A 24945-nucleotide genomic window follows, 5' to 3' on the forward strand; every position below is an offset into this window, starting at 1 on the left:
TTTTTTCTGAATTTATACACATCTCAGGTTTTTTCATGTTAAGACTCCAATTGTTATAATTATGATAAGTTGTTTTAGTTTGTTTTCAAGACTACTCCTAATCTCTACTTTGAGTTATTGTAAGTATGTGATACTATATAAAATACTTATATACCAAAAAGGATAAAGTACAAAAAAGATTCAGACCTTAATTTTTGAATTCTTCCTGTAACCTTCTTGACCTTTGCAACCAATGTACCAAGGTCTTTATTGGTATTACTGTTGAAATTATAGGAATAATCAGTTTTTCAGTAGAACATTGACTGCATAATAAGTTTAAACAAGATATATAATGATAGGAGTATTTATTTTTAGTAACAATGTCATTACATAATAATTTAAAGTATACTAATAATAAATGTATAAACAAGCACAATGAATGTCTTAATGCCCTTCATTGTAGCGAATTATTCTGTAATGATATGTGCATTTAACAAATGCAAAAAAAATAACTTGAGACTAATATTTTATCATAAAGTAAATTATACTTGATTTTTCAAATGAAAGTATAATTGGAAGCTTTATTTATAGTGGCAAGCAACCAGCAGAACATCCACATGCTTCAGGCAATTTTATATGACTTGAAGAAAACCATGAGAAAGTATTACTGTTGGGGGCGCCCTCTGGGGAGCACACTTCTGTGGGAGCAGCATCTTCAAACAATTGAGCGGATATGCATGTTTGCTAGTAATATAAAGATCAAAGAGGTTAGAATTATGGGAGTTTCTGTTTAAATAGCATAATATTTGAAGATAACAGTAAAGTGACTTTCCATAGCCATTAATGTTTGTGAATGATTTAGTAATTATAAACTAATCTCAGGCAGTGATTGGGAGGGAGCTCCTGATGTAGACTATAAATATTTATGCATATAATAATCATAAGTGCAAGATTTCTTAAATAATTGTACCAGGATCTTTTGAGTTAAGTGAAAGATACTGTGGAATAAGAAACATTGCTATTAAATTTTAATATTCTGAATGCAGATCTTTTGTAATTTTTTATATTTTTATTTACTCTAGTGGTGTAGAAGTAGTTGAGATAAATAAGATAGGGAAATTGCCTTGAAATATCCACGAAAAACAGTTTTTTTATGAAAAGGAAAAATGGTAGTAAATAAAACAGTTTAACATTTTATGAACATTAAAAAAAGACTTGTTTAAATGAGTTTTCAGCTCTATAATCAATACTGAATTAGCTATCAACTTCTGTCTAGTAGCTGTTTCCAGGCTAACTGTTACAAGTTCATTGGAATTTAACTTCTTATAACTAGCACAGTTTCATGACTTTTGGTAATTTTCCTCAATGTTATAAATAAACCTTTTTATGTATGTAATTGTGGAAGATTGTTTTATAATGAGTAGGTTGGAAGGAGCCTCCCACAGGAAGATCTTGTCCTATAACCTCTCAGATCTCTTTTAGACCTCCATTTGATTTTGATTTATATAGAAGCTGTTTTTAAAATATAAGATATAATGTCTGTGTGAGAGTATTATAAGAGAATGAAGAGTATATCAATAATTCTGAAAATAATTATTTAAATGTCACTATTGTAGGTGAATAGCCTGATGTTGATTAGTAGTAAGAGGATTTATTAATAGTTTTCAACTACACATGTCACCCCAGATGAGCACTTTTGCTCAGTAACTATATGAAAGCTGGAATTAAGTCTTTAAGATTTTTTGCAGTTTTAATGTAATCTGTTGGTGTATTGGCTCAAATATATAAACACATTATGCAAGTATGTAGAAGCCTGATTTTCTAACCTGTGCAGTCCATCAGAGGTTTTATTAAATGTTTGTTCCTTCATTATGTTGTTTCAGATAATAGAAGGCATATTTTACAAATTTAGTTCTTAAACCCCACAATGAGGTAGTAGTGTGTATGTGTTTACATGGCAATGAAAATTTATCATCTACTTTTCTGTTGAAAACACAGAGGTGTAAAGTTTCATTATTAATACTCTGAAAAAAAAGCAGTGTGAAATTAATAAGAACATTTCAATAAATGACAAAGCAAATCATGACATTTTTTTTTTTTCATTTTAAAGCCAAAAGATGATGGAAGTCTTAAGCTGACACATCTTCCAGCTGAGCTTATTCGAGAAATACTCCTACGACTTTGTGACTATCGAGACCTCATTAATTCAGGTCAAGCATACAGTGTCATGCAAGGCCTAATTAATGAACAATACATTTGGAGACAACTCTGTTATTTTCATTTCACTCTACAACAGGTTCATCATGCTCTTGACTGCTATAAGAGTAAATCTGGGCATCCCATGAAGTTAGACTGGCAAGGAGTGTTCCACCATCTTCGAAAGTAAGATTGATACATTTCTATGAAAACAACAAATACACAGATGAAAACACTACTTTTATTATTTGTTATTTGAAATAGTTTTTACCTTATTATTCTATTACTGTTCTTATAATATCTATAGCTCATAAAATGTGTTTAATTTTTCCTTTGAATTTCAAGATAATTGTTTCAACTTAAAACTTGAAAACTGAGCATATCATGATATTCTAAAGTTTTTCGCTTTAAAGTAATTTGAGAATATGTAAATAAGTTTTATTCCCTGAATGTAAATTACAAGATGTTATTTCCAAAGGCTTATCAACAGATCCTGTTTTGAACACATTAATGCTTTTCATTTTGAAATTATTTATTACTGAATGAGACGAATACATACATCATTATAATATTTTCAGAAATATTCCAATCATATGCATACGTAAATAATTTAATTGGAAGTTCTTATTCAATAGCAGTGTTATTTTGACTAAACTTTTTAAATCATCAAAAACTTCGAGTTTAATAATGTTATACCTGCAAAGCAATTGCTAACATTCTTAATGGGTTTTAAGTTTCTATGCAGCAGTTTCCTTAGTAACATTAGATACTTTTGTTACAATTAGGAACATTATGGTAAAAATTAGGCATAAGAGAACAATTCATCAAATAATATTAAAAATAAAGACAGTTTACAAAAAAGAAAGAAAGTGAGAACTGAAAAGTTTTATTTTGTACTTAAATCATTCTAGAATAGTTGTTTACATTATATTTTTTATGTAAGATTTGAATGTAAGATGTAAATCAAAGATTTGAACCCATGAACTTCAGATTAGAAGTTAAGCACCTTAACCATCTAGCCATGCTGGGCCTATAATAAAAGTAAAATAATAAAATTAAATACACATTAAAGTTTCTAACCAGTACTGTTAATAAAAGTGGTATTAAAGAACACAGAACACAAACGTTAACTGTTAGTTACAGATACTGCCATAGATTTACAACATAACATCATTATGACCATGTATGAGCAATCCTTTCCACATTCCTCCTATAAAGTGTCTTGTAACCAATGAAAACTCTTTCTGTGTGTGTACATATCTATCTACAAATACATATTGTGTTTGGATACTGTGATAATTCTGTGTCTGTGGTAAGTCTTTTATTATTTAATTTTCAGAGTGTTTGGATTAAAGGAGGAGTATGCTGACTGTCTTTTTCTCTGTAGACATTGCCGTTGTTTGTTTTGGAAGGTGAGCTATAAAGGCTAAACAAGGCAGATGTGTACAATGTGGTTCACCAGTAATGATATTTATTTTAAGACTTGCATATCTGAAAACAAATATTAGTGTGTTGATTACTTATTAAAACTGAAGCTGATAGCTTGCTTTTCAACATTATGAAAGTGCTGTTAGTGCCTTATTATTGTACTGTTGCATTTTACTGTAAAGTTCTTATTGTTATGATACTGCATTATTATATTACTATTGCAGTGTTACTACAGAGTTACTAAAATAATGTTGTTCTTTTTGGAAAATTAAGGGTTAATGTTAAAATGACCATGTAGGTATTATATTAGTACATGAACCATTTTACATATATTGCATAAGTATATTGAAGCATTAAACAAAGCCAATAATGTAACAGTTGTTTCTGAAATAGTAGTAAGAACTTCATAATGCAAAAAGAAAGTAATAAGGTTTTAATTACAGTTAAACACCTGATTATTACAAACTGTTATACAGTTATAAATACATTTCAAACAAAATATTGTCATTTGTTTTTTCTTCTACCTGTTTAACATCTTAATTCCGTTATTTACAGAAAAAGTTTTTTTTGTATATAATATTGGAAATAATTACAGAAACAGTGGATAAAATGTGTATTCAATGCAAGTATCATAGAAATTATCTTTCTGTATACATAAAAGTGAAGTGCATGAAAGAAAATTGTTTTAACAGTTTATATGGTGATTGGCTGTCATTCATTCGGTCAGACAGTACTGTGCCACACCAGTATAATGCTTCTGACAAGACAGGCAGTCATACCAGTCTAAAAAGCAGCCTGGTAAATGCATTCATGAATCCTCAGACAGAAATGTCACATGACAGACTTGTAGAAATAAAGGTTTGCTGATATTCCTTACAGTATTAATTTCACACACCCTCTTTACACCCTACTTATAGTTCCAGTTCAATAGAATTAGAAGCTCAAATTTTTCAAATGTGAGGTTAAGTAACTCAGGTACACTTACTGTTTGTGTGATACAGACAATCCAGAAGTGGTCCTACCATCTATCTACCTTTGGTGTTAATGTTACCCCTAAGAAAGTACAATATACTTTGCACAAAGTGACCTCAATAGATATGTGGCTGCTCAAAAACTCATTATTTAGCTAAACAAGAAAGTTGAAATTGGTATCAGACTTCAAATGGTAGGATGAATAAAATTGTAGAGCAGTACCCTATGCAGATCAGTACAACTTCAAATTTTTTGGTAATGACAAACAACAGTTTTTGATGACAGAGTATCACAGACAAAGTTGAAGCTTGCTGGGAGATCAATGAAGCTTCCTATATGTGTATCACCTATAGATTTCCATAATAATTTCCAGTATATGCATAAATTGTTTAACACTTGTATTATTGTATATTTACCTTTTCTTTCTTGTTTGAAATCCCCTGGTTTGTTGATGTATTCTCTATTTCTTGTGCAAAGCTGTTCAGTTTACTAAATTTTACCACTCAAACAAAAGTTAACAGAATCAATGTTCCTATGATTATGGCTGATGAGCCAAGTTACAAGTAATGGATTCGAGGTTTTAGGCAATTACTTTTATGTACTGTATATGCATTACATTACATTTGAATGAAAATTAAATTAAGAATTTTAACCATGGGAGCTACGATCAGTTTAGAAGGAAATTCCACAGTATACACAATTACAAAGAATATGTTTAAAGCACATTAGAAAAAAAGAAAGAAAAGATACTAGGTATCATCCTAGTGGTTCTTCTCTGAACCTTTTCCAACAATTCAATGTTTTTCTTGAGGAAGAGAACTTAGAACTGAACATAGTACTCTAAGTAAGGCCTTGCAAGTGATCTATACAGTGAAACAATAATATATCATGTCTTGTGCTCTATATTTCTTTAAATGCTACCCCAAATTCTACTTGTCATGTTGCAAGCTACAATACACTGTTTAGATGATTCCTTTTTAACAAACTCTCTTGATTTCCTGTAATCCTTAAAGTTCTTATTTTCAGTTTAAATTTCTTGAATTTATTATGTTATCTCCAATATGATATCTTAATCCTTTACTAACCCATACTGTTTTATTCTGCTCCATTGCCGTATTTTTGCCATAGAGAATAGGTATGTTCTGTATGCTTATAATTTTTCCCTAAATGCTTCCCACATATGTATATAATTATTTTCTAATTTACATATTATCTTAATTTTGTTTTTATGTACTTTTCTGAATAATACTATAAAATAGTGAAGCATGTGATAAGTAATAAAACTACAAAGTCAGCAGTTTTACATATATTGTTCAACTTTATTAAGCAGATTTAGGATTTTCTAAAAAATTGGGGAATTTTACAGTGGTTTAAAAAGTCATAATAGTTAATTAGAAAAACTGTGATAATTGTAAAAATATCCCATGGAAAGTTGTAGATCACAATTGCTCAAGCATTTAGAAATAATTGAATTTATGATATTTTATTACATAGCAAAGTAAATATGAAACTGTTACATTCTAATTAAAATAATGATGTTTGTCATCTCTTATTAAATTTGGTAAAGTTTACATGGTCTCTGCATAGATTTGCCTGATTTTTATTTTCTAAAAAAAAAATGTGAAAAGGAAAACCTTTATAGAAACATTTTATAGTAAATTTGACTAAGAATAGGGTATGTATTTGTATGTATCAAATTATAAATTATATTTTGGTAGCATTAAAAACTCACTAATATAAATATATATAAATTGTAATTGTATAAAGTTGATTTAATTTACTAAAATTTTTGGGGATTTTCTTTTTTATTGTAACACACTGTATGCAATGAATGATATTTTAATTGTTATTTGTTTCCCAGTCATTTGGACACCCCTGTATTGATACAACACTGCAACATACAAAAGAAGTAGCTGAGATGGCAAATGGTGAGGAGGAAATAGAAGATAAGGTTTGCGTTCCTGAATGTATTCCTGTCACACCCCAGGCTTTTCTTAAGTTCTTCTCTTTGTAATATTGTCACAGAAAAGTACTTTGTTCTCTCTTGGTGGTTACAGAACTTGTGTTTGAAACATTGCATAATCTCAAGATTGATATTGATAACTCCCATGCTTTAGTTCCTCTGCTGGTGTATAGGGCCTGCAGGCAGGGCCTTGGTGTGATGTATATAATATTATTCTTAGTTCCCAGCTGTGGGTGGGGATAATTTTACTTGTTCATCATTATGTTTAAAACTAGTTTGTTTTTTTTATGTCATTAGAAATGTAAGTGTTTATTTCTAGCTTTCATTAAAGAGTAAACACTTGCATGTTAAAATGCACAAAACTAGCCCTCTTTTAAGAAACATTTCTCCTGGAAAGATCTCAGCCTTTTAAAGGCAGACTTAAAATAGATGGAGTCACATGCTTATTCGTTTTATTTTGCAATAAAAGTATAATTACCAGTTCAATTAAAAGTTAGGAATAAAGTTGATAAAGTTTTCAGTGTGATAGTCATTGTTTTAGTAAGTAGTGTACTATCAGTGGAGTGATACCTTCAGTAATAAGTATTTGAGAAACTTTGAGAACCAGTATATAAAGTCCTGCTTTTAAGATTTTAGATTATTATTGTTCAATTACATTTTCACAGTACTCTAAGTATTGTACATTATGCTCTTATAAAAACAAAACAAACATTGATAACATTTTAGGAAATCTCTTTGTTTCAATATGTGGTAAAATAAAAATAATTTTGTGAAGAAACCTACACGTTTGCTGTTAAGGTATAAATGATTTTGTGTTTAGAAGAAAATATTTGTTTATTTTCAAAACTGCTTCTAGTTAAAGAAGTGTACTTGTTATTATGTATTATAGTCATGAACTGAAAAAAAGAGGGAATTATTGTCTTATTTAAAGATAGTTATTGCATGTATTGATTTTTTTCTATGAAAAATTTCTTATCAGTTAATATTTTACAATAATATATTTCTTTTTTAAACATGATGGATTTTAAGAAACTAGACTTTATACAAAATTTTTAAATGTGAAAGTAGAAGACCAAACCCTTGTTGCTGTCTGAGCATAATTTTATTTTGATCCAAAACTAGACAGGAAATACATGTTTGTACAGAAAAAAAATTGAAGAGAATCAATTAACATGCTGTAAAGTAACAAAAATGTAAAGGAAAATTGATTCTATTTTATATGACATTTTGGGTAGACTCCTTTCAGACTGTATACACATATATGTGTTATATAAAAATTATCTGAGTTGTTTTTGCAGAAAAGCAGTCACTTAAATATGTTGTGTCACCTCTGAAATAATAGTATATAAAATAATTTTGGATGATTTACCATTTTCAACAAACTTTGTACAAACACTCTGTCTTTCTATAAAACATAAATGGTGAAAATTGCAGAATCTTTATAAAGTACCAGTCAAGAATAAAATAAATGTTCAAATGAGAAACAGAATTGTGGATCTATGTAATCTATACATGTCTTCATTCCTTATGGATTTCTCATCTCAGCAGGTGTTGTAAAACATTAAGGTTGTTACTAATATTCTTATGTCATAATTTTCTTCTGTGTTTTCTTATTTATCTTTCTGTTTCTTTATATAAAATGATAATCTACTTAAAGAAAATAATTAAGGAATGTTTTAAGCTAATTTGTGAGTAGAAGGACATTTTTATATAGTTTACAATTGTTTAACCAGATAGTTTTCATAATTTTTTTTTCAATTTATGCTATGAGCAGAAGAAATAAATATTAAAAGCTAATTACTATTAGGTTTCCATAGTGCATGGATTTTCCATTTGAATATTGATGACAGATATCTCTAAATATTTTGCCTGCCAGTGGCTCAACTGAAAGGCTTGAGGGCTTATAATGCTGACACACAGGATTTTAATATCCACAGTTGGCAAAGCACAAATGGTCCTTTATGTAGCTTTGTGCTCAACAACAACCAGACTAACTAACTAACTATAAAACATTCTTCCCTAAAGGTTGTTCAGCTTTTGTTTAACTAAACAGATCAAATATTTGTTGTTGTTGTTGTTTTTTTGTAGTAATTATATACATATATAACATAAGGTGTTAACATTTTTTAGTTAATAAAAATTGTTTTTAGGAAATTAAGAAGATTTACTGGAATATACAACTAATCATGTTCCCAGAATTATAAATGTAAATTTCTTTTATGAAATGTCATTTAGGTAAGGTCTTCTTGTTTTGACCTGTGCAGGGATGGATATTCATGTTGTATAAATCTCCTTCATGAAACCAAATATACTTTTTTTTTGTTAATTACTTTCAATTTAATGTCACTTACAATTAAAATAATTTTATGCTCAAAATGTTTTGATAAGTGCTAACTAATAACTATCTAAACTTAATCCATAACCTCAAACATTTCTAAGATACTTTTAACTCTCAACCAAATGTACACGGGATCAGTCCAATGGACCACCATATATTGTAAAAGGAAGGTTGACTATAATTCCAAGTTTACTATCTGTATCTATATTAAATGTGATGGGTTTATAGTAATGTGTACAAGCCTACTGTATGCAAAACATTTTACTGAAAATATATTTGTGAATTGCTGACATCTGTGTGATTTAGATTCTGAGAAGTTGGAGTACAAGATGATGTTCATGTGAGGAATAAAAATGCTTTTATCCATTGTGCAGTTTGCATATTCCATTTGCATAATCTCTAGGAACTCCAAAATGCATATCTACCTTTTTTTTTTCAGATTCTCCATTTTCTGCTTGTGTTTATTCTTTTATTGCTAAATAAGGAGTGTTGAGTAAATCAAACACTTGATAACTGTGCCATCATAACAGTGTTAAATGGCACTCTGTAGAATGTCATGGTATGAGCTCTTTGATACTTACCTGTGTACACTGAGATAAACAATAACATTTTGAAATATTTAAGAAAGTGATGTTTAAAATCATGCTAAATATGTTATAATTGGTTACATTCATCCAAATATAACTTTTTATTTGTGTTTATTCTGTTCTCAGTTCATTAACTTGTAAATGTAGCCAGAACCTTTGATTTAAAAATAGACCTTTGAAAGTAAATCACCAGTAGCAGTTAGTAGTGAGATTAAATAAGCCTTTTGTTAAAATCTTTTGTTTTTTAAATTATAATTTGAACTGTGACAGAATTTTGTGCTTTTAACTTCTTAGATTAATATAAAGGAAGAAAAGGCCTAATTTTCATTAACATCATGTATTTCCTATGAAGAAAAACGAGAGTCACTTTGGTTGAGAGTCACTTTTGGTTTCAAATTTCTATTTACTGCAGTAAATATTTAAGCTAAATCTAATTTTAATGCTTATTTCATTTTCTGTTTCATATTTCAAGATCAATATAATCTTTTAAGATATTGTCTATAGAACATTTTATCTCTTGTAAAATCAAGATCACTGTTGCAGTGATTTTATCCATCTTTTAAATATTATAATTTTTTTCTTGACACATAATTGAGTCATTGTTAGATTTGTTACTATTACTTCACAGTTACACAGTTGATAAATCTGAAAGCTTATAATGCTAACAACCTGATTTTGATATCTGTGGTGGACACATCACAGATAGACAATTATGTAGCTTTGTGCTTAAGAACAAACAAACAAAAATACTTTTACACTAATTTATGAAGTTTTACACAAACACTGTGAGAGGTTCATTATAGATGTATAAATCTTAATATTTTATTTTGGTAAATTTGATTTAAATTTCATAAATGTGTAACTTAAAGTCTGATTATGGATTCATCAAGCTTGAAAATTGTATAGTAATTCTCAGTTATTTATACATTTCATTTGCATAGGTATGGTTATTTAAAAAAAAATACAAACTATATCCTACTGTATCTAACATGAACAATATTTTTAACACTGTACTTTTTACTATAAACTATAGAGCAAGTGAGTCTTGTACATATAGGGCAGAAGGAATCTCAGCAGTTTATACTGTTAAGGTGAATATCTTTTATAGTTCTTGCTGTAATTAATTGTTTTAACGAATCCATTTTGTCATAAGATCTGGTAAAGCTTCTTTAAATGTTAGCTTATTCTCACTTCTCACTGTTTTTCATGATTATTGTTCACATAAGAAAGCAAAACATGCAGGTCTAAGTGATAAGTTGTATCTGTGATAGTTAGTGCACTATTGATGTTTGTGGTTTTACTTTTATATCAATATTGGCTTTTTGTAGTTTCAAAGCATAAACTTGTTTGTTTACTTTTAATAATTGTTTTTAAAAACAAATATTGCATGAGGAAACTGTTAAACTTCAGATATGTGTTTGAGTTTTGTGCTTTAAAAGTAAAGTGCAGTCATATTTGTAGTTGCACATATCAATATTACATTGTTAATGTATTTTTTTATGCATGCAACTTTTAGAATTGTTATACATGGTTTACATAATTCAAAACATCATGTAGTTGGCAGTACTTTTTCTAATTGTAGAGGACGTTCTTATCATTATAAATTAAATAATATAATGATAATCTACATTTTCAATGTTTTTTATCAATATTTTTGTCTTTTCTTTGTTCATCTGCTTTTGTTCTTGAATAAACTGTTTGTCTTGTATATGATTTTGGGTTATATATTTTGATTGTTATTATTTTTATTTAGATGATACATACTTATTTTACAGACAAAGATAGCAAAACAAAATTACAGCATTGTCAACTATAAAAGAAGAAAAACGATTAAAATATAACTTTACTTAGTATTAATTGGAAATTAAAATACTTTTTGAATTTTTTTTTCAGAAACATTGCAGTATGTATAAGTAGACAACAAGTGTACAATACCTTTTTTTATTAAACCTATAAAAATAGTTTAAAAATTCAACAAGATACCATACAAATGTACTAACTATGTGAAGTTTGTTTTTTATTCATGAGATAAACTGAACTTTCAAAACTGCTTGAGAATTATCTATATAAAAATTGTCTAATTAAGGTAACTAAATATAGATGCTTAATTTCAATTTTTATTTAGAAAGAATTTTACAATACAGATTAAGTGGCCTCAGTTCAGATTACACATTTACAGTGAAATAGTTTATTTCATCTTTTAGTTTTAAATTTGCAGCAAAAGACGTGGACACATATTCTTCATTTTTAAGACTGTTAATTTATAACTTATTATTGAAAGGATAGTGTTTATGGTATGTTGTTTCTCTATATCATAAATAATATATTTTTTTTTAAATAAAAGGTTGTGCAGAAAGTGTAGCTTAATAATTGCATCTTCTGACCTTTTTGTGGTGGAGAGATTTGTATGTTCCAAAGATGCTGAGGATAACGTTATATGGAGTTTTGTACTCCTTCCAGAGATAACATTCTTAGGGGAAGGTTTTAGACAATCCATAGTCCAGCTCATTTTCCAGAGACCTCCACAGCTACTCAGGTGGAAGAAGATGTGTAGGATCTCAATGAGTGTGAAGGTAAAAGAAGGATGCAGCAAGAATAGAGGTCTTCCATTGTCTTGGACTGTCCTTGTCATAGGATTTGGATCCCTATCTTGCTAAGATTGTATGTCTGTTGTATGTGCACCAGCTACCTCCACAATAAAAGAAAACACATGCAGGATTCTACCACAGGAATGTGAGAGTAGATGGAATGGAGGAGTCAGGATCAGCAAATCTAGAAATATAGTTCTTGTTCTGTCCTCATTAAGATCAATAGGATTTTCTCTCAGAGTAACCTGTTTTCTCATTTTTATTGTCTATCAACCCTTGCAGTTTATCAGTGCAAGTGGATAGGTTAAGAATGCTGATTTTTCTATCACCACCTCTAAGTTGTCTTATTCTTTTTTATCTTTTACAGAGTTGTCTGTCCTTTTCTATAATTGATTTGTGTAGATTGGCTTTGTCAACGGTCTTCTATATTCTTCTTAACCATTACCAATTGTTTTCTATAGTTCTTACAGACCTTTCCAAGTCTTTTCTAATCAGTCCTCCTCTTTCTTTAATTCTATTTCTGGACTGGAACCTCAGCTTAGAACTAATGGTTTTATAAGTCCATTGTTTGAATTTTTGACAGCCTGTTCTCTGTATAATCTCTTAAGATGTATTTTCTTTTTCTAATTTGCAGGAAATGTCACTAAGATATTTTTGCCTTAGGTACCTCCTGTACTCTTTTTTTTCTCACAAAGACTGATTCATTTTGTTTCCATACTGTTCCTTTCTTTTCAACACTTGGGCTTTCTGGGAGGATGATCAAATAGTTCTTTAATCACTCTCCTTTCTATTTCATCTCTTTGTAACCATACAGAAACTAGTCGTTTACTTTGTACTGTGCATGTACTACAATGCTACCTTATTCACACAACTAACTTTAGATATAATCATAAATCTTTTCTTGCTGACCCGGCATAGCTAGGTGGTTAGGTCATTTGACTCACAATCTGAGGGTCGCTGGTTTGAATCCCTGCCCAACAAAAACATGCTCATCATGTCAGCTGTAGGGGCATTATAATATTATGGTCAATCCTAATATTCATTGTTAAAAGAACTGGTGGTGGATGGTGATCAGTAGTTGTATTCCACCTAGTCTTTCACTGCTAAATTAGGGATGGCTAGCACAGCCAGCTTTTGTGTAGCTTTGCACAAAATTCAAAACAAACAAATAAAATGTTACTATAAGATATCTGTTTCTCAAAATTTAGTTCCTGCTTTGACTGGAGATCTTAAGTAGCTCATCTGGCTTGTCTATTACTCCATGAGAGATAGCACTTTTATTCTTCTTAATGACATCTCCCATCAAGTTTGTTACCTTACAGTTTCCCTTGCCTTTGGCCACCAGCATTCCTTGGGTGAAATCTTGTAAGCAAGCATATGGATGACTCAGTCATTTTTTTGTCATATCATGTGTATTACATTGCAAGTTTAACAGCTTCAGTATTTCATGTTCCAACATTCTCTATATGAAGTTGTAATTGTAAATTTTCATTACAGCTTTAACTTTTACATTTAAGAAGTGGGAAACAAAGAAGCGAAGGAACTCACCAAATGACCAATGTTACCCCACAGTAAATATTCTTTGCCTTAAAATTCACAATGAATGGGAAATATCAAAGTGTCCAGGCTAAGTGTTTATACTCAGTGCCCACTGTTTAGATGGGATTTATTAAAAGACTCCTTAGGCAGTTATATACAGGGTGTCTAAAACGCCTGGAATCATAGATGATTTACAGCTCTTCTTAATTTCAGATACGTTACTAATTATGGTGCTTTAAGAGCATAAGGTCAAGTTAATTCTGCTGTGCGACAGAGAAGGTTGTTCTAAACAAAATGTTGCTGCCGAACTTAATGGATGACATCCAGAGTATCAAGGTATAAAATACATTTCAGTGTAAATGTTATTGATTAATGTATTTTGTGAGTTAATATCTTATGATTGTTTTGTTTATAGCAAAAGAATTAGAAACAATTACTTTAAAGTAAATCTTTTGACAAGCTTGGTTACGTTAATCGGTAAGAGTTGTACGCTGTGCTTATAATCCATTGAGATTGAGATTATCGAACGTTACGTGAAATTTATTGATGTCAAGGATATAGCAAGCAGACAATTAAGTAATAAGCATATAAATAGTGTGATATGAGCGGTTAAAGCAAACAAGACAGACAGACAGAGGAGAACAGAAGCAAAGTTACGAGAAGGAATTCAGCCAAAGAAAAGTTAATTCCAAGTGATCGTCGTAGGAGTCGAAGGCCTATTATATACTATAGGTCTAACAGTTGGTACATTAGAATGAGACTAACGGTATTAAAAGAGATAAGAATAGCATATTTTATCAAGGAGAGTTCTAAAGAAATTGAACCAACCTTAGTGGATGTTGAAAAATAGACGATTTTAGAAGCACACGACACAACTGTGGTAACTCGGTGATCAAGTTAGTAAACTATTCTCGAACAGTAATAGAGAAACATAGTTTGGTTTGTTAACTGAAATTCTAAAACCGTTGAATAGGCCTAAGCGTGCTTTTGATGAAAAGAGAAATATATAGTGCTTATGATATATATGCCTATGACCTCCACAGTCTAAGGAATTTGTACATACGTTTAACTCGTTCCGAATATATATTATGTTGAGAACAAGTGTAGTGAGTAGTGTTTGTCGATTTGAATTTATCACAAACAAATCAGACACATACTGCAGAAGAGTCCTTAGCCCAACACACACACACCTACATGTACATATTATTACTACTCAAAAAGTAAGTTTCGTGGCATAGAGAGAGAGAAATGGACATCATTCACAATGCTAGTAGGAAGTTGCTCGATAAAGTTAAGGAGACTGGCAGTATAAATAACTCAAATTTTCCCAACCCAAACGGACCGTTTTTACATATATATTTTTCTATACAAGTGTGTTTACTCGACATCACTCAATATAAATAACTAATAATGACATGAATATGCTTCGCAGTTTTCAAAGATAATGGAAATAACGTCTCTAAACTTGTTTCGAATTACAAAGACAGCATGTAGAATATATGCTATAAAATTCGTTTGAAGCGCCTATGGTTCCAGACTTTTCAGACACCCTGTGTATTTCTTATTTTCTTTCAATCCGCAAGGGAAAAAAAAAATAAAGGGACTAAACAACCATTCAACATGATAGGACCCACCTATTTTGTGGTAACCTATTACAATATATCTGTGAAAACTTTATGCAGATGAAATTATCACAGTTTGGTTCCTACATTTTTCTAGTGTCCTTCCGTATATAATTCCACTTTTAATGAAGCTGGTGAGCTTTCACTTCACCACTACCAAGCTTTGGGTTGGTATAATCCCTGGTGTGAAACCAAGTCAAAATGCCCCTCATTTTGTAGGAAGAAGTAGGACTGGTGTATAAACCTGAAAAGAGTTGTACAAGCCACCTCAAATATTAAGAACAATTCCTAAATAACCAAATGGGTCTTACGTTTTTCTATAGAAGTAGATCTGTTGCAAGCATTTCTCGCCTACTGTATGGATTGACATCTTAATAAAAAGGCAGAATATTATTTTGAAAGAATCTTTGTAAAAAAAAAAAAATCATTATTATTATTAATTAGATAAAGAGCATTTCCTGGTAAAGATGGATGTTTTGTTACCATGTGGAAAATTATGTATCAGAAATACATTTTTATCATCAGTAGTTCTATCTAAATTATCAGGAAAAGGAAACAAAAGAAAAGCTTGTAAAGAACTTTGAGGTTACAGTTACAAGGTTTCTAAACCTAAACGTTCCAAAGAAAAAGAAGAAAAAAGTTACTGTGCTGGATAAGGCAGAACAGGTAGGAGAAAGCTTCGTTTCAACAAATGTATAGCGATTATACAAAGAAACCAAGAGATTTCTAAATGCATACTTTAATTATGAACTATATAGTTGTATGTTATATTCAATTACCAGTCATCCATGACTATCCGAATGAAATAACCTTCCTGAGAACAATAAAGAAAAAATTGTCATTAAGACCTAACTGTATCAACTATAATTTTTGAGAAGGAATTTTCTGGCTTACTTGAAAAGATTCGGAGACAATTACTCGAGTTAATGTAAATCAAGTAAATTTTATAAGGTGTTCATTTTGGTAGCAAGATCATGTAACATTACAGCAAACTTAAATGTTCAAAATGGTGTTTCACTTCTATTGAGTTTATGAATTAAAATGTTGACTTTTGACTTAAATATTCAGGATTTTCAAGGTCTACTTACATTTTCAATGACACACAGCTTCTGAAGATTTGGTGAAAAGTACCATGAGCAGTTTAAAGGTATCCCAAAAGATAATAAATTTGCCATTTTATCAGTAATTGCTTTTATGCATAACCAACGAATTAAAGCCAAGCTCACTCCTTTCCTCGAGTAGCTCGCTGGGACAGCGGGAAGTCTTCTAATTTACAACGCTAAAATCAGGGGTTCGATTCTCTTCGGTGGACACAGCAGATAGCTCGATGTGGCTTTGCTATAAAAAAAACACGCACACAAACAACTTTTCACGAAATTATTTTGGTTTCATTTTTGCATTCAATCAGAATAAGTGTTAAGAAAATTTTATATTTAATCAATCGAGTTGAAACTTGAGTACAAGAGTCCATTGAGAAAAATAGATTGGAATTAGAGGAAACGGCAGCCACTAAAGAAGGTACCAATAATATTAAATAATGTTTTCTAGCTTATTAATTTATTTTCTTATTTCATATATCTGTGTTACAATTAAATTTCAATATGTTCATTAAACTTAAATATTTCTTGCTTTATTAATTAATTTGTAGAGTGTTTGTTTGTTTTTGAATTTCGCGCAAATCAAGAAGATGGCTATCTGCACTAACCGTCCCTAATTTAGAAGTGAAAGACTAGAGAGAAAACAACTAGTCATCACCACTCACTGGGCTACTCTTTTACCAAGTGGGATTAACCGTAACATTATAACGGCTTCGCAGCTAAAAGGGTGAGCAAGTTTAGTTGGGCGAGGATTCGGACCTACGATCCTCATATTGTGAGCCAAGCGCCCTAACCAACTGGCTATGCTCAGCCACTTTGCAGGATCAACGTAATACTTTGTACAATAAAGAAAGCGTGTTTGTAATAGTAACGAAAACATTCTGCAACAAAATTTTTTTTTTTCAGTTTCTGAATAATTTGTTATTCATAAGTTTCCTTCCAGTTATCCTTGAAAAAAAAAAAGCCTTTGCCTCAAAGCCATCTCTTGCCACCAGGTTGCCTTCCGTTGTAAGAATCTAGAAATCGGCAATGCCCTAAAAGACACTTCCAATGAGTCAATAAATATACGAAACAACTAATATCATTTCAAGTAATTACACTATAAAAATGACAACAAAACACCTAGAATTTAAAAATTCATGAGCAAAATTAACCAACTCGTTTTATTTTGCCCTCCATTACCTGTCTTCCAGTGGAACTGTTGTAGGTATACATATTTAGAATGGTGAAATCATGGATTCGATTCCTGACGGTGAATAGAACAGATAGCTCGATTTGGCTATGCTATGTAAAAACACACACCCAAAAATAAGTCTTAGTTGGCAAAACAAATTGATATTGTTTACATATTCCCAAAAAGCAGGGAAATATTTTTGAGAAATCGACTTCACTACACTTACCCAGGGAGCCAAAGGGGGTTTGACCTTATCGGTTTGCTGTTAAAGATTGTTGTAATTTTTTCATCAGTATGGACCTTAATAATTTTTTTACGGTGGTCGGTCACATCTTGCAGGTTTACATAGGATAGCCTGGGCAGGGCCATTTCTTTAGCCGTGATTAAAAATGTATAATTTTTCAAAAATACCTTTTCTGCTATAACTGCGCTCACATTTATTGTAAAATAATGAGTAATATATCAAATGACAGGGGGGAAAGAGCTTTAAAATACGATACAAACAATATATAGATTAGCTAAATTGCATACTTGTGACATCTTATTAATATACAAATTTTCAAAAACTTGAATCCTGGTCAAAATGCTTCACTGCTACTTAATATTTTAAGGCAAACATTCACACTTATTATACAGTATAGGTATTACTTGTATCATTTTGGTGTTGTGCAGTATTTTTAAAAGCTGACAATAAAATAAGAACGCCGTCTCCATAGTAAACCCAAGCACACATTTCCCTCAAATCGAATCCCGGTCTCACCAAACATGCTCGCCCTTCCAGCCGTGGGGTCGTTATAATGTGATGGTCAATCCCACTATTCGATGGTAAAAGAGTAGCCCAACAGTTGGCGGTGGGTGGTGATGACTAGCTGCCTTCCCTCTAGTCTTACACTGCTAAATTAGGGATGGCTAGCGCAGATAGCCCTCGAGTAGCTTTGCGCGAAATTAAAAATAAACAAACCCTCAAATCGTTAATATTTCGAATGACTCCTTTAGAGTTTGTCGCAAGTGCACAAGTAATATATCAAATGAAAAAGGAAACATCGTCTAAAATATAATAATATAAATGCTTAAGTTAGCTCATCTCCATATTCATGGTCCTCGGTGTGGATTCCTCTACGTGGTGAGGGGACCTTTCAGAGAAGGTAAACTGAAAGAACAGAAACTGCATGGTGACCCGTGAAGGTGAGGAGAGGATCCTGGTGGTTGAGGGGTCCAACCCAAACACATCACTTTGGCCTTAAATTCCTGCAGACGGGCGGCCTTGGTGTGGCTCCTAGGGTCAATCGGCTGGTTCACTTGGGCTTGGGTCAATCAAGTAGCAGTGTTGGATGTTCTCAACAGGTGTTGTGGACATTGTATCTGATGCTGATGTTTGGGTATAGCGCTCTCAAAACGCTGGCGTTGCTGCAGTGCTCTTCTTTGGTATCATAGTGCGTTCCCTTGTAGAGTTTCATGATGGGAGGGGTCAGTGGGATGAAACATTATTTCTTTATTATTGATCCCTTAAGTAAAAACGTAAATAAAATAGTGAAAAAACAGTCCATAGGTAAACAACCACGTCTTAAAGATTTTGAGGAGCAATCTTCAACATCTGTAACACCTGTACCTCATTTTCTTTCAAACAAATCTTTAGGGCAGATGTCTCCCTTTTTTATTCAGAAGGGTCTAGAGGGATGTGCTGGCTCTCAATAGTCTGTCAAAAAGCTTTGCTCTAGTGAAATATTGGTGGAAACATCCACATATAAACACAGTGAACTCCTCTTACATTCGAAGACGATTGGGATATACCCATTGAGGTTACGCCCTCTGCTATTTTGAATTCGTCACGAGGAGTTATGGTTGAGAAGGTTTTGAAGAACATTCCCGAGTCTGAGATTCTCTCTGGTTTCTCCACCCAAGGAGTTTCTGCAGTGAGGAATATCCCCACTCACAAAGATGGAATTATGATGCCGACAATGTCCTCATTTTAACATTTACACAACCGCATCAACCTGCCACAAACAAGACATGTTATTTTAATTGCAAGGCATAGCCATACATTCCAAATCCTCTTAGATGTTTCCAATGTCAGGGGTTCAGTTATTTAAAGACATCATGTTGTGATTCCTTGACATGTGTTCGTTGCAGTGGCAAGGACCACGATGCTTATGAGTGCAAAACAGACCTTCATTGCGTCAATTATAACGGCTCTCACCTATTCTACTTTCGTTCTTGCCCGAAGTGATTGGAACGAAAAGAGATGTAGCATTTGAAAACGATTCAAAATATTACTTATCCTGAGGCTCGAAAGTTGCTGTTCACCAGTGGGAGTGCAAATGGATTTCTCCATACCTCCAAAAGATTCATTTCTCAAACCATGAAAAAGGTCTTTTGGTTAAAAAGCTGATGAATCAAAGTCAACACCCATTTCTGTCCCTAACACTCATTCCAGCAAATCCCAAGGTCCACTTCCTTTGGTTCCGAGTACGGGCATTTCCTCGGGTACATTTTCTTCTCCCGCTCCACAATGCAAAACGATAATTGGTTCACATCCTCATTCGCTGGAATCCTCTTCCAACGACAAAGACCTGCCCAGTTCAGGATTCATGGAGGTCGAATAAAGAAAAAAGTCGTGGTCGAAAACAGAAGGGCTTTCCACCCAATTCGCCTGCACATAAATAAAAATGGCCACTTTGATACAATGGGACTGTCGAAGTTTGCTTTTTAATCCAGATGACATCAAAGCACTGATTGCTTCTTACCATCCTGTATGTCCTTCCTTACAGGAAACATTTTTCAAACTTTCTGATACTGTCACCTTTCAGAAGTTTTCTTTGTACAGAAATGACAGGTTGTGTGATGGACGAGTGCATGGAGGGATGGCACTGTTGGTTGATTAGCATGTGCCCACCCTGTCTTTGCCACTCGACAAACTTTTGGAGGCTTTAGCCATCCGTGTTTCCTTGGGTCATACCATCACCGTTTGTTCTCTCTTCCTGTAGCCTGGAGAGAATTATGATCAATCAGACCTTGATGCTTTCATTGAACAGTTGCCATCTCCCTTTTTTAATCCTGGAGGACTTCAATGGACATAATTTCCTCTGGGGAGGTACTGATATTGATGGGAGGGGTTGTCCATAGAACGTATGCTTTCAGACCACAACCTTTCTCTTTTTAATATTGGTTCTTAATCTTATTTTCATGCACCTAGTCAGTTTTTAACTGCTATTGATCTCTTAATTGGCTCCCATTCACTATTCTCCCATTTTTCAATTGCATATCATTTTGAGAGAGACTGGCCATGGTCGATGCCACCCGACCCACATGACCCAGTAGAAACTGGATCAAGCCAATTGGCCTCTTTTCACTGCTCTTTTAGACCTTGATCCTGCCATCGTCTCTAAGCCATCAATAGGCGACTGTGTGGAAACAGTGACTGACTGTATTATAATTGCCCCTTTACAGTGGTGGAACTCAAACTGCTCCTTCATCAGTTGGACCTGATGATATACATTACAAGATGCTGCGCCATCTACCTCCTGCTTCTCTTGCTAGTTTTCTGATAGTTTTTAACCGGAATTGGCAGGAGAATGTTTTTCCTGATGCCTGGCACTGGGCAATTGTCCTACCTTTCTCTAAGTCTGGGAAGGGTCCCGAGATTCCTTAAAACTATCGTCTAATTGCTTTGACGAACTGTCTCTGTAAGACCTTAGACAGGATGGTTAATGCTTGTCTTGTTTGATTCCTCGAATTAAGTCCCCAAATGTGACCTATCTTTAAGTCATTTGAGAAAAACAGACATTCCCGTTTGGAGGTACTGTCTTATATTTGTGGAACATCTTTCGAGCCATCTTTCCATTCCCATTTATATAAATGATTCGAAATCAGGTAGCTGTGTGGGCTCTGCCATGGTTTGTTGTGATTTGGGTGTCGCACAGAGAATCCCCTCTACAGTTTTTGTGTTCAGTGCTGAAGTGTGTGCTATTTCTCTTGCCATGGATCACGTAGAAATTAAGCAGTACTGAAATTGCACTGTTTATACTGACTCGCCTAGTTCTCTACTGGCCCTGGAATTGCTTCACGTTCGTTCTCACCATGTTCTCGTCGATATTCAAAACCAACTGGTTCATTTCTCTTTAACATCTGCTTCTATCCAGTTATTCTGGAAACTAGGTTACGTTGGTATTCGCGGGAACGAACTCGCTGACGCCGCAGCTAAATCTGTCTGCCCTGGCACTATCACTGCTGTGCCTGTTCCATACATGGACTATGGTCCTGTATTCAAGGCTTGGCTCTGTGCCAGTTGGCAATCGACTTGGAATGAGCAACGTGACAACAAGCTTTTCCAAATAAAACCCTATATTGGACTTTGACCGTCTTGCTTCCGTAAGGATCAGAAAGAGGGAGTTGTTCTAACTAGACTACATATTGGTCACAGATTTTATCTCATCGTGTTGTCTGTATGACACTCAGGTAACAATAAGTCACATTTTGCTGTCTTGCCGTCGTTACGACTCTCAACGACGGCACCATTTTAGACATGTTTTTTCCCAAGGTTTATCCATAACATAGGACAGTGTCATTGGAGATGTTGCCACTGTCTACCTTACAAATGTTTTTAGTTTTATAAAGGCCATTAATTTTTTAAACGTTATTCAGGTTTTTAATTCAGAAATTAGATATTTTTATTATGATTCCTTTTTATGAATTAAATAACAACTTGTTTGATATGAAATTAGAAAACGGCTGTGACATCAAATAACTCGAAACTAGGACTGGAAAGGTCAACTTCAGATGACTAACGCTGATATTTGAACTTACCCGTTAGCCATTCTGGCGAGTTATAGTAATTAAAATTATGCTACAGAAAGTCTTCTAATTTCTATCTTACTGCTGTAAACTAGATATAAAAATTAGACTTAAGGTTATTTAAATTTTTAATTCAAAATTCTCCTTTTATCTTGTAAAGACTGCTGTCTCCTTTCTGTCTCTACTAAGAAGATGTGTTCTTTCTCACGAACATTGTACACTTGACAGCTTATAACACGTTGTTTCTTGCTATCGGAGCCATAGAACGAAGTCTTTGTTTGGTTGTTTAATTCTTGTCTTCTTGTGTATTTTGTCTTTTCTTTGTATCCCTTCAACAATTAACTGTTTCTACAATTTGGGTGCCATATTTGATTTTATCCACAATAAACGAGTTCTTTTCTTTTTAACAAACAACTTTTTATTTGTTTCCAAATATTGTCTTGTTTGGCAGTTGCTGCAGTTTTGAGTGTATAGAGTGCCTTATCCGTAACATTGTGCACATTTCCTGGCTGTTTTTGACATATGATACACCTTGTACAATGTGGGGTGTGTTGGACTTATTATTATTATAATTATTGTGCCAAATGGGTTCAGAATTTTTTCCCACCATCATTACTGGTCTGAATACAAAATAGTCCATAAAGATAACAATATTGTTTCATACGTGATGTTAGAAAAACATGCAAGTTCAAGAAGTCTTAAGCGAAATGAATAAAATCTCTATAAACCGAGCGCTTTCGAAAGGTGAACCTTTCTTCTTCAGAGGTAAACTGAGAATGTTGCTTCGTATACAACTTGCACGTTTACTGAATGTTAAGTTCTTAAGTTTAAAACATACTGTGTTAATTTATTTTATTATTATTATTTAAAAAATGAAAACATAATTACGGTGGTCTTCCTGTTACTATCCTATTGTCGGCAACTTTAATATATCTCATAAACGTCAAAGTAAATACAGTGGTTCCTCGGTTCTCGAACTTAAGCTGTTCCAGAAGGCTGTTCGAAAATCGAATCAATTTTTCCCATAAGAAATACTGTAAATTAAATTAATCCGTTGCAGACCTCCAAAAATTACGCATTATGAAACATTTTAAGTAAAAATATTGCGCCTTTATACCTGTATAATAACACTTACATGCATAAAGTCAACCACAAAAACTATAAATACAATGAAAAAACAATAAATGAAAATTTAACTACACTTTACCTGTGCTGAGGAGAGCTGATGGCGTAAGTGAAAGGTGATGAGGAACGTGGAGAGTAGGAGGGTTATTATTGTTCATAAAAACGTCAGGTAACTCTCCTTCTGGTTTTTTTTCTATTTTCTGTCTCTTTGCACCGCTACAACATGCTTCAGACTCACTGGACCTATTTCTAACTAAAAACTTGTCTAATGAGGTTTGTTTCTGCCTGAATTTTAAAATGTTTCTGAAGCAAGATATGGCATTGTCATTGAAAAGGTTTATGCTGCGGTTTGCTACAGCATTGTCAGGGTGAAAATGTTCCACAAAACTTTGTAACTCTCCCCATTTTCAACACATTTCCTTGATTAGTGAACTAGGAACATCCTCTCTTCCCTCCTCCTCATCTGAAGACACTTCCTCAATTGCCTTCTGTTGCTGCTCCTTTTGAAGGTCTTGAAGTTCTTCCATGGTGAGCTCAGTGTTGTGGCCTTCCACCAACTTCTCCACATCATCACCACTCACATTCAAGCCCATACACTTGCCTAGTGAGACAATATCCTCGACAACAGGCTCAGCCTCAAAGTCTTCAAAGTCTCTGTCTGCTACTGAGTCTGGCCACAATTTCTTCCAGGCTGAGTTCATGGTCCTCAAAGACACTTCCATCCAGGCTTTGTCTATGATCCTCAAGCAATGGAGGATATTGAATTGATTTTTCCAGAACTATCTGAGGGTTAACTCTATGCCAGAGGTCACTTCAAAGCTTTGGTGTAGAGTTTCTTAAAGTTCGATATGACCTGCTGGTCCATGGACTGAATGAGAGGACTCGTGTTAGGGGGCAAGAGCTTCACCGTAATGAAACTGTACTTCTCCACTAACCCGTCCTCCAAGCCTGGTGGGTGAGCAGGTGCATTGTCCATCACAAGAAGGGCCTTGAGTGGCAACTGTTTTTCCATGAGGTAATTCTTTACACTTGGAACAAACACTTCATAGACCCACTCCATAAAAAAAAATGCCTGGTTACCCATGCTTTACTATTAGCTCTCCACATGACATTTAGTTTACTTTTCAGGACATTGTTTTTCTTAAAAAACTCTCGGGTTCTCAGAATGGTACACAAGCAAAGGTTAAAGTTTTAAGTATAACTTTTGGAATAATATGCCAAAGAGGCATATCTCATCACAGTTTAATACTTGTTGAGGAAAAATACCCTCAGCTTCTACATAGTATTTAAATTCGTTTTTCGTTTACCCAAATCAATAACAGTTTTTCTACCTCATCCATTGTTTGTGATCTTTATTTCGTACGCACTGTCACTCCTTTTCCAACATTAGCTCCTTTGATGACCTTTTTTATCTTTCAGTATGGTGCAGACTGTAGACATCACCATACCAAACTGTGTAGCAAGGTCAGACACGCGAACATCACTCTCATACTTCGCTATGAGATCTTTTTTCACCTCTATTGTGGCTCTAACAACGTTTCTTTCT

At 33.1% G+C, this 24945-nt stretch overlaps 1 protein-coding gene across 2 annotated transcripts in view; it reads left to right on the plus strand.

The window, feature by feature from the left end:
- The window catches only part of LOC143255751 (F-box only protein 25-like), a 57079-nt gene extending 45896 nt beyond the window's left edge, over positions 1–11183 (plus strand). For both annotated transcript variants that reach the window (XM_076511925.1, XM_076511924.1), the window contains 4 exons: positions 571–746; positions 2090–2361; positions 3515–3587; positions 6437–11183. In XM_076511925.1, coding sequence (XP_076368040.1) covers positions 571–746; positions 2090–2361; positions 3515–3587; positions 6437–6589 — 674 coding nt within the window. In that variant the 3' untranslated portion in view covers positions 6590–11183. The remainder of the gene's footprint in view (positions 1–570; positions 747–2089; positions 2362–3514; positions 3588–6436) is intronic.
- Positions 11184–24945: the final 13762 nt, after the last annotated feature.

The sequence above is a fragment of the Tachypleus tridentatus genome, chromosome 7 (assembly GCF_004210375.1).
Source record: "Tachypleus tridentatus isolate NWPU-2018 chromosome 7, ASM421037v1, whole genome shotgun sequence".
Taxonomy (NCBI): Eukaryota; Metazoa; Arthropoda; class Merostomata; order Xiphosura; family Limulidae; genus Tachypleus; species Tachypleus tridentatus.